Source organism: Podarcis filfolensis (genome assembly GCF_964270895.1).
Source record: "Podarcis filfolensis genome assembly, chromosome: 2".
NCBI lineage: Eukaryota > Metazoa > Chordata > Lepidosauria > Squamata > Lacertidae > Podarcis > Podarcis filfolensis.
Window position 1 is genome coordinate 89,811,967 of NC_139605.1, and position 15,544 is coordinate 89,827,510.

Genomic DNA, 15,544 nt, shown 5'->3' on the forward strand with positions numbered 1-15,544 from the left:
GCTGAAGCTGAGCCAAGGGCTTGTCCCAAAGCTTTTCTTTTTCTAAAATGATAATCAGAGTTCCTGATAAAGAGAATGTCTTTGAACTTGTATAGATTGCTTTTCCTAAGAACTAAGATACACTTATCCTAAAAACCTTTGCAGATAATCAGTTTGTAATAATAAACACTGTTTCTGCCAATTTGTCACGTAGGAATGATCTCTGCTTTCAAAGAAATTCAAGGACATTGCATTATCCCACTACTTAAAATGGCTTTATTGCTGGGAAACTGCAGTCTTTTCCCCACCAGCAAGAGGAGCCAATGCAATGTGCTTTTTTAAATGCACATCACAGGAATGGTTTGATTAGTGCCATTGATGTGACGGAGCGACAACTTGGTTTCCATTTAGCAGTTTCACACCTCACAGAAAGTCTTTAGACTTTTCCTTGAGCCTTCAGGTGGACTTATTGCAGAGGTAAACATAACAAACTTTACCAACCCCACCTTACAAGCTCCAAATGGTGAACCTGGAGGCTATGGGTGTGTGTTGCTGCTGCTTCCACTGTGTAGCTTTGAGAGCTGCAGCGCATGGGAGCTGTTCTAGCATGCCAAGGAAGGGTGTTTCTAGAGGAAAAGAAGGTTCAGACACTAAAGGTTGTATTCAACTTACTTTTACTCAGAGTAGGCCCATTGAAACTAATGGACCTAAGTTAGCCATGACCATTTATTTCAACTTCTCAGTAAAAATTAGTTGAATATATAACCCTAGCTTACAGAAGGCTGAAAACAATACATGTCAGGAGTAAACAGCAGTAGGGAGAGGCAGTTCCTTTGGTGTTAGTTTGCTCTGACTTACAGGATCAGTGAAAGCTGCCTTACTCAAAGTCAAGACTTTTGGCCTCTCTAGCTCAGTAGCGTCAATTCTGACTGGCAGCAGCTCTCCAGGGTTTCAGACAGGAAATTTCCCACTACCTGGAGATGTCAGAGATAGAATCAGAGCCAATTTGCCTGTGAAGCATGTGGTTTCAATGATCAATAGATCTCCCCCAATGGCTCACTATGCTTAGAACATGCCTACAATAAATGCAGGTGTGAGGAATGAGGATGTTGCTTTTTCACATAAGTCACAATGCTGGAACTAAAAACAGCTTGTGGTTAGAATGCTTGCAACTGGGACTAGTGGTCAGGTTTGCCTCTGTCGCTTGCGTCAGTATGTAAATGCATAGAAACATAGACCAAATAAGGAATACAGTAAACAGAAGTGGTGGTTGTCGAAATCTGAGGAATGGGAGATGTCAACGAGGACAGGAATGTTAGTAGGTAAATTAGGGGGTTGTGATAGGCTGTAAACCTTTTAGTACCCAGCTAATGGGGAGACAAGGAAGGGAAGTTGCGCTTTGGGTATAGGAAATATAAGCTTATGCTTTGTCAGTTTTGGGTGTTCCTACTTTGGACACCCGCTCTTGCAAGAACGTATGTATTCAATAAACTCTTTGCTGCTTCACCAATTTTGTTCAGATTGTATTTTAAGGAGCAGGATTAAGGGTCTTAGGACCCACTTCTTACATTTTACAGCAGGTGAGGTCTCTTTCCAGAGGGTTACCTTCATCATGGAGAGCATGGCATCAAGTTGATAATCTGGAACAGACTTGGAGGGGTAGCAGGGCAGAGAGGAACTTTGCCACAGCATCTTAGCAAATTGCTATTAGTTTCATACTCACTGTGGGCATGCAATGAAAATAGCCAGAGTTGTGCCCAAGATTTAAAAGCAGGTTAAACCATAACAAAAGGTAGTATTCAACTAAGTTTTATTCCAGGTAGACTTAACATATGGATCTAAGAAATGTTCCTTTCAGTGGGTGCACTGAGAGTTGAATACCACCCCAATATGAAAACTAGGAACAGCTAGTCAGCCGCAAGAAAGCAGCTGTATCTGACTATAAAGCGTCTCCTCCAGGAGACTCAATAGCAGCAGCAGTTCTGACTCATTTTGAGGGCAGTGAGGGAGTTGTCAGAGGATATATGATAAAGCTCAGCAGAACGATCTCCCACAAACAGCATCATTTTTCAGAAGAGGGGTGTGGAAAGGAAAGCAATCCAGAGCATGCCCTTCTGAGCCTTTACAAAATCTCCATGCTTTTTATTTTTACTTCTGTTTTGATAAGCACAGAGGCAAGAATGTTGACCTGTAAGTATTTTTTTTAATATAAAAAAACATGCCAAGCTTTCTTCTCTTTGCTCAAAGCAATTTACAAAATCAATATAATAAAACCAAGTATGAAAAAAACAAATTTAAAAAGTCAACTCCACCCCAAGTCAAGGAGCAGCTAAGTTAATACGGAGAACTGACAGCAGCAGAGGACTGATTATTCAATCTTAGGCATAGCTGAGGCTTACTCAAAGGCAACTGTGCAGAGGATTGCAATCAATGGGACACTTTTTAAGACTAGGGACAGGGAGAGTTTTGGTTTAGAATATTCTGGAAAGACTGTAGGTTTGAATACTGGTAGACATGCCTAGGGAACTCATTCCATAACCGGCCCCATTAGTAAGGAGCTTCTGTGCCAACAGTGCACAGATTTAATCTTCAAAGGCATTTTGTTGATGTTAACATATATGGGGGAGAGGCTAGCTGAGGTATAAAGGCCTACACCATTCACATATTCAAACCAGTAGCATGAACTGTCTCTGGATAGAATCAAGGTAGTGCAGAAGAAGACTTGAGAGGCTGCATTCTGACAATCTGAAGCCTCCCCTTGGAGCACTTTGCAGTACATAGTTCCCAGTATGCACCACCTTTCTTGTGCTTTTAGGCCTAAGCTTTTACACTGTCATTTTCCATAGATGGCCATCAACTTGGGATTGTTTTAAAAGGGGGTTGCAGACAAATTAAATCTGCTAGTCTTGATACTTCTGAATATTAGTTGCTGGGAATCATTAGCAGGAGAATGCTGTTGCTGTCATGTTCCACTTGTGGACTTCCTCCCCGAAGTCTGGTTGGCCACTGTGTGGGAACAGGGCTCTTATGTCCAATTTTTAGACGTCAGCCAGCTATGTTAACAGAAATGACTATGAGTACAGTGGTACCTTGGTTTACTAACTTAATCCGTTCCGGAAGTCCTTTCATAAACCAAAGCATTCTTAAACCAAGGCGAGCTTTCCCATAGCAGTGGGGGACTCAATTTACAAATGGTACACACTCGACAGGAAGTGGGATATGTTCTGCTTCCAAGGGCAAACTTAACAAACCAAAACACCTACTTCCGGGTTTTGCAGCATTCTTAATTCAAGTTGTTCATAAACTAAGCTGTTCTTAAACCAATGTACCACTGTATGTGACTCTATGAGTTAAAAGTATAGCAACAACACCCCTAGCATTCTCCCCTCCACCTGTGTTACAAATTCTTCTACCAGTTAGAATGGAAGGCAGATTAAACACCAGCAGCAATTTTTTTTTTAAAAAATGTTTTTATATTCCAAAGTTCAGTTACACAGGTAAGAAAGCTTATACAAATCAACAGCATCTTTGTCATTAGAATGGTGAAAATGGCAGCATTATTGCAACTATACAGTTTGGTACCTATGTCACTAACATGCACACTGACATTTAAAGGGGGCAAATGAGCTCTGGCACCAGCTTACATCTGTAGAAACTATTTGGTGCTTCTTTCTGTTTCACAAGCTCCTTCTCCTCAGTAGAGTCCAAATTATGTGCAATGGTTCTCCAACGGCTAGACATAAACATCAGTGTTGATTTGCAGTTTCAAATGTCCAGGCTTTCAAGCCCCAGATGACTGAAACTAAATGGGAGACATAAGGGCAATCCACACAAATCTCTATCATGGTTTGCATGAAACTGAGCCTATATACAATCAATTCTTTATGACTCTTACAATTATCTGCAGGAAAACTGAATAAGGCACCCCTGCCTGTAATTGCTGGAGGCAGAGATGAGAAGTGAGAGCAAGTAGATGTTACTCAGTATTGAATGGTTCACAGTGCAACTGATTGACTTCAGTAGTTTCTTGCTCAAGTTCTCATTTCACAGAGTTCAAAGGGTCCTAAGACAGTCACAATTATAATACAACATTTAGTGAACTAATATTTACACACTGACATTTCATTGCACGCAATTCAGTAAGGGGCAGCTCCTCCAACAAAGACAGCTTCTTCACGCATAGATATCTGTTGTGATTATGCATAGCCACCTCCTCCTCTTCTTGTCTGTCCATTTTTTAAACAGTCTTTCGTTTTTGCACCAGAAGGAGAGTATCTCCTACCCCTCTTACTTCTGCAAGTGGTGCTTGTGGCATGAATCAAAGTCAGTCTCTTCACTGCACTCGTCATTGCTTTGCCTTTTTCACTATGGTGCCAACTGCAGAGATCACAGTTGTTTTGGAGCCGCTTGCACTGGTTGTGACGGTTACCACAGCTGGCAGTGTTGCAGTAGTAGTGAGAATGGTGGGTTGAGCTATTGTTGTCACAGGAATGGCAGAATCCCACTTGCTTTTCCTCTTCTGTGCATCTGTGTATGTAAAAAGCAAGCATTAATTTCAGCAGCCCAGATCGGACAAGATGCTTTTTGTCACTATTCCTTGAAGAGCAACCCTCAAATGATGACGCTTTCAGCCATTCCATGCTGACAGAACCAACTTACATGCTCCAAAAAGCATGTTGCACAGCCCTCCTATGACTGTTCCAATTTAGAATTCTGGTAGCAGAATGCATATAACTGAATTATTTCTTCATATCAGTAACCCCCTATTAATGAGAGTCTAGTACATCAGGGAGAAGGATTCTACTAGTCCAAGAGTGGCCAACTCCCGAGGGACTGTGATCTACTTTCAGAATTAAAATCTGGCAGTGATCTACCCCCCTTTTTTCCAAAATACTTCTACCAGTGTCTATCAGCATGCTTGTTCTGGTAAGAATACTCAACTTCTGCAGATAGGATTACATAAGATACTTAATTTTACAGTTTCATGAATTCTGTTCTAAGTTACTCAGTTTGTATTGGCTGCAGAATCAGAGTTTTCTGCTTTCATCAAAAAAAATTCAGATCCTGTAGTTTTTGGGGGGCAAACTTTTCAGGTGCCAAACATAATTTGCAGTTTATTTGCTCTCTCACAGTAAATGCCAAAAGGAAGAGACACATGATGAAGATTCCATGGCTTTTGTGTGTTCCAGAGTTAAGATGCAAAGTCAGGATGTTGAACTTACCACCACCTGCAGTGCTGGCTGTTGTGGTGGTTGTAGAGGGAGCACTTGTTGTTCCTTTCTTAGTGCCTGTTACAAACTCAATCTAGAAAAGTGGAAGCAAATCATATTCTGTACTTAAGATACCTATTCGTTGGCATTAGGAACATGGCAAAAAAGGGTTTATGAGCAGGACATCTTTGTTGACTGTTGAAGACACACAACTATATAAGTTGTTAGAGATTCAATAAATGAAAACACAGATATAACTAGCTGCTAGTAGTTAATAAAAGCTTTGTGTGTGTGTGTGTGTACACACCCACACACCAGACAAGGTAACCAACTCCATCTTCAGACTCAGATGGAGCGATTTTGGAGCGACAAATTCTAGTCCTTCTCTAATCCCATAAGATACTTCAAATAACGAGGTTAGAATCTCACGTTCCTTCACTGTACAATTTATGCTTCTGCAATTCATGTCTCTACATGCATGACTTATATGGTCTGCATTACAGATGACAATCTAGCAACCAGAGAAACCACAGTCTGAGCACACGTCTCCAAGTCTATGATCATGGGAGAAAACAGTATCACAGAGCTGGGCACTTATTACAGGAAGTAAAACAAAAGGGGCAAACTGAATGACTGAGACAAAGAAGTTAGCCACAGAAATATCTGCTGCCAGGAAACTCTAAACTGCTATGTAAAGGGGTATGCATGTCTTGCTAACTATTTGGGTAATGTACACAAATTCAGGCCTCTCCTAATTAAGTCTGCTCTGTTTTATGATGGATACCAATGGGGTGGCTCTGGATGAATGCATAGATAAATTGTGAAGTATCGCAAATAATATCTCATGCTCATACTGGTAACCCATATAAAAAGCAAATTTCTGATTTGCTCAGTGTGACTAATAGAAATTTTGTGATTGGGTGGCTAAGCAGTTGGATTAAGTTCAGTAGAAGGAGCACAGATCAAAATAATTTCTCTATATTTTGAAGTTATAATCTGGTACCTTAGTTCGCTCCTTCTTGGCCTTTTCCAGCTTGTCCATTTCAATTTTCTGTGCTTTTGCTGGAAATAGAACCACAGAACAGTGAGCACACTCAATAGATTTAACACCGCAAAGCAATTTTGAATCCCCATTAGAGCTTCCCACGTCAGGAGGATCAACAGGGCTACAACACTTAAGAAGATACTGATAGCATTGATTCTTAAGTGTGTCTGCTTCCCAAAAAAATATTTTCGGTGTAGAGCCCTTTCCAATAAATATTCTCCCCAGGACACAGCCAACAAGCAACTAGTTTCTTCCCATTCAGATAAAGGGGGGGGGGGAAATGGTATAGATCCCCATATACAGTGCTTTGAGCTCCTTAAAGAAAAGGCACTGTACAGATAAATAGGTTCAATTAAACCATCTCTAAAGCTCCAGAATCATTCACAAACACTAGAGAGGGTATCAAAACAAAAGCTGGATGCAATACCTAGTGCCTCATAATAGGAGTCCTCAGACCACCCATGAGGATCAAACATGTCCTAAAAGAGAAGAGAAAGAAAAGTTATGTAAATATGAATTTTAAGATATACAGTATATCAAGTTGGAAGGCAAAGCTCTTAATTCTGCATTCCAGTTTTATTTCCTTTTTTTAAAAAAAGTCAATATATAAAAGTTCATAGACCTTACAACATTATCCTAACAGCTAGAATCCAAATGGGAAAGAAAGATGGTGCTAAAGGACAGAGAATGATGGCCAGGGGATTAGCTGTCACAGAACGTTCATCCCTTAAATGCCTTCATCAGGTCATGTACTTTGGCACAACTATGGGGAAGAGTAACTCAGTAACAGTAGAATGTTGAGACCGTACTAAATTCTGTGCAGAGGGTATTTAGCCAGAACTGTGTGATGTGAGAGTGGGGGTGTGTTCACTCGCCCCATCCCCTCTACTGCATCTTCGTCATGGCTAGGATCCTAAATCATGCAAAGTTCCAAACCCACGTGTTTATCTTCAAATGCGTATACTGACAGAGCTGGATGATGGGAAGGGATGGGACCAGTGAGTATGGCCCTGCTCTCCCCCTCATCAATTCTAATGGTGTGAGGTATTAAAGACAGGAAACTGTTTGCATTCAATGGACTGTTTCATCCAGCTGTCCAAAAAACCTGGAGAATAGGAACCTATTCTCACAGACGTCAGGAATCCCATCTAACATCCCCTCTCCCCACCCAAGTTATTTGTTCCACTCACCTTGGGGTAATTTGTGCCAAGTTCATCAATCGCACAGAACTGGATCAACTTCTCATAGATGCTGAAATAAACAATCAAAGTACATTATTTTTCAGCGTTGCACATCTTTGTTCATATCTAACTAGGCCCTCCTCTCACTGAAGAGGTTACAAATACAGAAGAGGACTATATGTAGCTTGTGGAACCCTCTAGATGCAACCAGACAGTCTTACCTTGGGTTGCGGAACTCTTTCTTCCTTTGAATGATATAGTTCATGTCCATGCCCTCTTTTATCTTCCTCTCATACAGCTTTTGTATCTTATCCTAAATAGAAAAGAGTCATAGAATCAATACAAAGCAGTGGCAATATTCCAGAATGCTTCACAGCAAACACACATGTGTTGAAAGAGAAGTTAAATGGCATAATAATTAAATTTCTATACTGCCCTTCATCTGAGGATCACAGGGTTCTTTACTATTTAGAAACACAAAAATACATACCATAGTTAAACAGTAACACAAACCCTCCCCCCCCCCCAATTTAAATGGCCATAAATAGTTTAATGAGCCAAAGGCCTGGGAGATGAGGGATTCGCCTAAATGTATTAGCATAAAGACACAAGGTGGGCTTTCCTGCGGAGAGCTTTCCACAAGCATTGAGCCACTGCAGAAAGGGCTCGTTCTCATGTTGCTAACCTCCAGACCTCTCGTGGATGACGATCACAGGGTCCAGGTTGGTTCATATAGGGAGAAGCAGTGCTTGAGATATTGTGGTCCTGAGCTATTTAAGGCTTTATAGGTCATAACCAGCACTTTGAATTAGGCTGAGAAACTAATTGGCAGCCAATGCAGTTGGGCCAGGATTGGCGTTATATGCTCAAACTATCGTGCCTCGGTAAGCAACCTGGCTGCTGAATTCTGCACCGGCCGAAGCTGATGGAAGGCACTCTGCATCGCTGAGGCCACCTGAGCCTCAGGTGACAGCAATGGATCCAGAAGCTGCATATTCACTCATTCAGAGGGAGTGTAATCCCATCAGGAGCAGGGAACCTTCCATCCATCCGGTTTAGGGAACTGCCCACTGACAGTGCCCTAGCTCAAAGGCAGAGGAGGACCAGATTCCCACTAAGTCTCATGCCCATTTCAGTTCTCCATACCACATTGTACCCCATTCCAGAAGGCTCCTTGACCTTCATGAGTGGATTTTCAGGGGGTTGGGTGGGGCTTGAGGTAGGAAGGCAAAGGTAGGAAGGCCTTGCTCAGCGGTGAGCAAGAATATGCAAATTCAATAATTTTTTGCAAGGCTGGCTGAAACAAAAAGGTGGTTAAGAACACCAGCAACCTTTGTGGAATTTTGAGTTACAGTCAAAACCCCAACAAGATACAATATATGACATGGGTTACAGAAATAGGATTTGAAAAATGAAAAATTAAGCTGACCTGTAAGTGGTTGGAACATCTGCCAGGGGGTTCTGGAGGAATTTTGATCTCATCAGGAGACATGTTTCTTACTCGCTCAGAGAAGGAAGCTAGAAATAGAAAGGAGGCCATTAGAATAGCAAAGAGCATTAAAGAGATTTAAGCATGTTAAGTTCCTGTACTTCTGATCTTAAAATGAAACAATCCCCTTTTTGTCAGGGGTTTCTGAAGATTGAGAAGCAAGTGCATTGGCAGACATGCAGGAAACTTGAAGCTCAATGCTTCTATCTTTAACGCAATTGTTCAGCTTTAATTTTTTTGGGAAAGTGTTTTTCATATTTACTATCTTATATTATTAGTATTGGTTTAGATCAGGGTGACAACTGGTTCATATGCAAGGCACAGTACCTAATAAGAGCAACACAACAACTGCTGATTATTCTTAAAGCAAATTGCTAGCCACAGACAATTACTGTTTAAACTTTCTTTAATTGACTGCAGTGTTGCCCTGGGAATAAGACATCTTCTCCAAGAGCTACTTTCAACTACAAATGCATCAAGTAATTCCTGGCAATTCAGTTTAAGAACCACAACCGGGAGCATCGAGAAGTGTGATCAGTGCCTCTTGCCAGTTAAATATTTCACCCAACATTGATGACCAAGAATTTTGGCATTGCAATTATTTCCAAAATCTGCATCTCAAAATATGATGGTTCTAAAATTATGTGGGCAAATCAGTTTTTAAAAGGGGTAAGTGAAAGCCTGAAGTTTATCAAAGAACTGAATGCAGCAGAGAATTGTTTAGAGAGAACTGGAACAAGATACAGGTCAAATGCTGAACATTTCTTGTTTAAAATGTATCACAACTGCCAAAATAGGGGCATAACCTGACCAACGTGCAGCAGCGTCCAGGTTTTGTTCTTAAATGCATGTGGGCTGTTGGTGATAGAGAGAATTAAGACACAATGTTTCTACAAGTACAGGAAAAAGGCTGCTCTTCAAAAGGACATTATTCCAAGGCGACACTGTGTACCACACTCTTGTCCCTTTCCTTGGCATCAGGCTCTGCCTTCAGTCTTGGCCTGAAAAGCTCAGACAATATGCCGTTTGTGAACAAATGCTTTTCTTTGAGCTTGAAAACAGGCTGCTACTTAAAAAGTGGGCAGAGTGGGGGCATTCATCCTGGAAATCCTTTTTCCACTGCATTTTTCCATTTTTTAAATAATATAATAATAACACGATTAGAACTTTCCTAGTTTTAGGGCAGTAATGTTTACATCGCAAACAGCCTGTGTCGGCAGAAAGATTTCCCCAGTAGCAGGCAGGCATTATAGTTCACAAGCAACTGTATTACACTACTTGCTTCCAGTTAATATTAACTGAAGGACTGACTCTTATGTCCATCAAAGGATGGAGGGGCAAAATATTCTGCTATATTCCTATTACTCTTATCTGCTCTGAACCCTTTGTAGACAGGACGGCTCTACAAACATGAGCATACAGAACTGTCTGAAGACTTAGCCGTGCATCTGCGTCTAGCTTTTTACCACTGGTGTCTTGTCATGTTTGTATCCACCGTAATCAAAGGCAAACAAACACCTGGGCCTCAGTTTAAAATTATAATTCTGCCTTCAGAATTCTGCAATTTGGGCATCTCCCATGCCCTCCTCTCCAGCACCATGCTCTTCCATTAGGATGCTATTTAGGGTTAAGTTCGCTAGCAGTCACAAGTAACAAAGAAATGTCCTTTGGCATTTCCAGAGAATGTGCTTCTGTGAAGAACAGAAATCTTGCCAACATCCCCAGAGGAACACAGTTTGGCTCCAGAGCCCCTTGACAACAAGCTACGGACTTGTTATAGGTTACAAAGCCAGTGATGTGAGGGGTGTGTTCATTTCTAATTAAGAATGTCTCAAGTACCAAGTGGTGGTACCACCGATGTTTCATTACAACGGAGACCAGACATCTGAGGGAAAAGGTGATTTTTAAAAAGACTTTAATGAAGTCAGATACCCAAACCTCATGTGCAATTTAAAGCTAGCTAGGTATTAGGCTTTTGTGTTTTCTTGAGGGTCCTTGTTAGGCAGGAAACGGATTTAATACTGTTCTACAGAAGACACTGACAGGAGCTCAGGGAATGGCAAACAGTGCCAGAAGTGGCATGCTAGAGAGATGGCATTTACAATTAGGCAGCAAATACTGTTAGTTTCATCTATATATGTTTTCCTCTAATAATTTGGTTTGGGATTTTATTGCATCCTTGCACATGCTTTCTAAATAAATCTAATCTGTTTAATGAGCTTCTTTGGTAGCGAATAGTTTAATATTTTAACACCTGAATATTGGTCGCTCTCCTATGATTGACTACTCCAGAGCTCAGTGTGTAAGGGAATCAAGAAGGATTCTCTTGAGACTTAGCTTTTTATATGGCTGAAGGTTTGTTTCAGAATTCAGTCTTGTGCACTTTTCACTATCCCCCTCCCCATTCTCAGCCTCGCTCTTTTCTGTTATAAGATTATGTGCCACCTTCTCTCTGCATGCCAATCTGCACCCAAGAGGAAACGGCGATAGACATGTGCGTCAGGCGCTTCTTATGATAACAGCAACAAAAGTTAACAAGTAGCCATAAAAAGTGCCCCAAGGGAGCCCCTATACAATCTCCTGAGTGACACAGAAAGATAACCAAGAACCAATTGTTTATCAATGTACTGAAATCAAGGAGGTAGTCTCAGGAATAAATTTTGTTACACAATTTAAACAGTGTGAAATGCACAGCATTGGGGTGTATAACACCTGCTGCCTTCACCTTAATTCCGCAATAAATGGAAATGAATAGATGTTGCCAGAGCGCACTTTCAGACATTTCGTGCATTCTACACCCTGTCATTTCCCCCAAAGATCAAATCCACTTTTGTGCCAGTCAGGTGTGGTGACCTGACATTGGTTGTACCGTTTGACTGGGTGTGTGCGCCCGCTGGCTTCCAGCCTAAGGCGTACTGCAAGGGGAATGCAGGAAGCTGAATATCAGCATGATTCACCATTATAGGCACACCCAACCTCTGGCTTGCGAAGTAAATAATTATTCATACCTTGAAGCTATGGTTTGACTAAGGGCTTGGCTAATGCAATGGAAGCCACAGGGAACATATACCAATAAGCTGGGGCTAAAACTACAACTGGAATTGTATTGCTAGAATACAAGCCATATATATAAGGAACCTGATCTGCCCAGTTGGCTTTTTACCCACAAATCGGACAGGCATCCTTCTCCTTTCATAGTAATCTACTGGCCACTTCAAGGGTTTCTATAGTACTACATCACCTTCCGGTTCTTTCATCTTACGACCAGCCAAAAACTTTTATTGTCTTACTTCCCTGTCCATCAACAGGGCCAGGTTTTTCTCTCAATTCAAAAAGATTTACAGTTCCTCTTTGCTGCCTCACAAAACACGAACATTTTCTTGGAATGCTTGTGCCTTTAAAATCCTTCCTCAAAATACAGCCTTTAATGCCTCTTGAAAGCCAAACCATGCATGCTGTGAAGACCAGAAGCTTTGCATTGGGGTTGATACAAACAATTACCCACCATGGGGAATCGTTCCCATATGATCACATTTAAAGTGTCCTAGTGGCCACTTGACTACCCAAATCCATTACATGTCTAAATGTGTAGCAGGGAGGCTTTTGACACCATATGTGTCCCTAGCCCATGGTTGTGAAAACCAAAACACAGAACTGGGGTTGTACAACTGTCCACAGTTGGCTATTTGACATGCCATGAATATGGATGAAAATCCCCAAAGAGATGACTGACTCCAGCTAAGGTGCTGCAGCAATTTAAGCTGCTGGCTGGTCTTGAGGAAAAATGCAGTAGTTCCTTGCTTGATTCTAGCCTGCAAAGGATCCGAACAAGGTCTACAAATTTTAGCTAGTACCTCCAGCATACCAAAACAAGACAAAGATATGTAGTAAGAAATAAGGAAGGAATTAGCTCATCTAATTCTATCATTATGCTTCTCAATTACATTTTTTATCCCAATGGATTTCTGAAGGGAAGAATAATGGAAGAAGTCTCCACAACAATATTGAGGAACTCCTTTAAAATTTATGCTTTTGCCAACAGGCTACAAGAGGAACAGGACAAAGCTAGTTTTATTAGCCAGGCCAAAGGTTTGGAATTAAGACAGCCATAAGCTTACCTACTATTACCAGTAATTCACCCCACTCTAAGGGCTATTTTAGATCATGGTCTGGAATACAGTGGTACCTCGGTTTTCGAACGTAATCCATTCCAGAAGATCGTTCGAGTTCTGAAACGTTTGAAAACCGAAAACTCAATACAGAAGCTTCAATATGGAAGCCACGTGGCATTTTCAACTTCTGAAAAGTGTTCGAAAACTGAAGCATTTACTTCCACATTTACGGTGATTGAAAACTGAAAGGTTCGTCAATGGAGACATTTGAAAACCGAGGTGCCATTGTAGTATTAAATGGATTAAAGTGAAACTAGATTGATACTAGCATGCTTTTATTAATTGGTTATAATTAGTTGCCATTAGACTAAGCAGCATCTCCCACCCATAAAGGGGAGGTAACAGCAGGCTGGGGGAACCCCAAGGTTTGCTTAAGTATTTTTAGAATAAACTCTAAGCAGAGATGGACTGATCCCACCCTCAATGCAGTAAGGACTGAGTCTGCTCAGTGGGTATGGAATGCTGACCATTGGGAGTGGGGAAACTGAAGGATGATTATCTTGAAGAGGAGCGCCGCATCACATTTTACTGCAGGTTCACCACTTACGTAGTTATAAATCTTCTATAGTGTATCTGTATAGAGCAGCCTTTGTCAACCTTGGGTCCCCAGATGTTGCTGAACTACAACTCCCATCACCCCTAGCTAGCAAGGCCAGAGCTCAGGGATGATGGGAGTTGTAGTCCAACAACATCTGGGGACCTAAGGTTGAGAAACACTGGTATAGAGAGATGGTCAACTTTGTTCTTCATTAAATAACACATTCTGCAGTTGATCTTGCATTGAATAATAAACCCTACAAACAAATAGTGCTTTTAAATTATTTTACACATTTACAGCCAGCTGGTGAACTGCAGCCAAGTGTGCAAAAACACCCTGAGACATTCCCCACAATGCTAACCCAAAAGGAAGCATCATTTATTTACTTAAATCCTCTTCAGTCTCAAATGGGATGGGCCAGCTATAACTTCATGCCTGGGAGAGAGGGTGTTCGTTATTTCCTGGCAACTAACAATAGAACTGTAGGGAAGTATATGAGGCATCAATATGCCACTGAGTCATCCAATTTTGAAAGGCCACTACAGTTACTGACTTCTGTTTGTGGGCTCAAGAATGCAGAACAAGATCAGCACATTCTGATCTTTTCTAATCTGATACATTTGCAACTCTTGTATACAAGCTCTAGAGTACTGCGTACATTTTCATATACACTGAAAAACGGCTATACAATTTTGCATATATGCACAGGTCCCGCTAACCAAATACAATGAATTCCCTGGGAATCATTTGTTAAGTGAGCATTTGCATAATGAACCAACAATTTCCATTGATTCCTATGGCAAAATTTGTAATCTGTTCCCGAACAAGGATTCGGGGGGGGGGGGGTTGACCCAAAAGTCAACCCCCCCCCCGAAAAATCTTATCACTCCCCCTCCATTCTTTAGCCAACCAGCAAAAGGCAAACAAAGAAGTAAAAAAATGTTATTTGTTCAGATATCTGAATCTCTGGTGTGTATAGCATGGTTTGGGTACTAATTCCTCATATTTGGATAAGTGAATTTTCACATAGTGAACATTAGTAAAGCAGGACCCGTGTGTAGTGTGAAGAATGAACCACGTGATGCTGTAACTCTAAGACACTGAGACATAATGCTCTAAGACACCTGACTACTTGAAAATTGCTGGGGGTCGTGGGCAACCACCTAATGATTTTTCTGCTAGTTGTAGCAATTGTAATGTGCTGTCCTAAGAGCTATATGATTTTTAATTGCATTTTTACTGACATGCTATGGGACACCTGAATCTCGCACATCAAAGTTTGGGAGTCCCTGCTCTAAGGTACATTTAGTTGCTGAATCAGAAAATTCTTCAAAGAAGCAAGATGCAGCCACTAGTATCAGAACCACAGTTTATACAGGTAGCAATTCCTATGAATGGGAATAAAATGTTAACAGATGTGACCAATTCAATATGTGCCTATACAGTTGTACCTTGGTTGTTGAACTTAATCCATTCCAGGAGTCCAAAACGGTTTGAAAACCAAGGTGCTGCTTCCGATTGGCTCCAGGAGCTTCCTGCACTCAATCAGAAGCTGCGGAAGCCACGTCGGACGTTCAGCTTCCAAAAAACGTTTGCAAACCGGAACACTCACTTCCGGGTTTGCGGCGTTCGGGAGCCAAAACATCCGAGTACCAAGGTGTTCGAGAACCAAGGTACGACTGTACTATAGAGTGCTGAGCATAAATGAAGTGGCAGGGAAGTTTTTACAAACATTTTCACCCCTTGGGAAATGAGCCTCCTTTAACAAATTTTCAAAGAATGTGAAACTGCTTTGCACTTAAGTAAAGTATTGCAGTACAGAGGATCTGCATACAAAAGCTGAAGCCTTCCCTTTTAGCTGCAGCACTTTCCAAGGGACATGCATACCAAAGCAAAGGTTCCTTGGCCTGACCATGGGGGTGATGGTGCC

At 41.3% G+C, this 15,544-nt stretch overlaps 1 protein-coding gene across 2 annotated transcripts in view; it reads right to left on the minus strand.

Moving 5' to 3' along the window:
- Positions 1–2,162: 2,162 nt before the first annotated feature.
- The window catches only part of SAP30BP (SAP30 binding protein), a 38,246-nt gene continuing 24,864 nt past the window's right edge, over positions 2,163–15,544 (minus strand). For both annotated transcript variants that reach the window (XM_083598305.1, XM_083598304.1), the window contains 7 exons: positions 8,845–8,933; positions 7,637–7,728; positions 7,425–7,485; positions 6,662–6,713; positions 6,193–6,251; positions 5,202–5,283; positions 2,163–4,506 (listed from right to left, as the gene is read on the minus strand). In XM_083598305.1, coding sequence (XP_083454431.1) covers positions 4,325–4,506; positions 5,202–5,283; positions 6,193–6,251; positions 6,662–6,713; positions 7,425–7,485; positions 7,637–7,728; positions 8,845–8,933 — 617 coding nt within the window. In that variant the 3' untranslated portion in view covers positions 2,163–4,324. The remainder of the gene's footprint in view (positions 4,507–5,201; positions 5,284–6,192; positions 6,252–6,661; positions 6,714–7,424; positions 7,486–7,636; positions 7,729–8,844; positions 8,934–15,544) is intronic.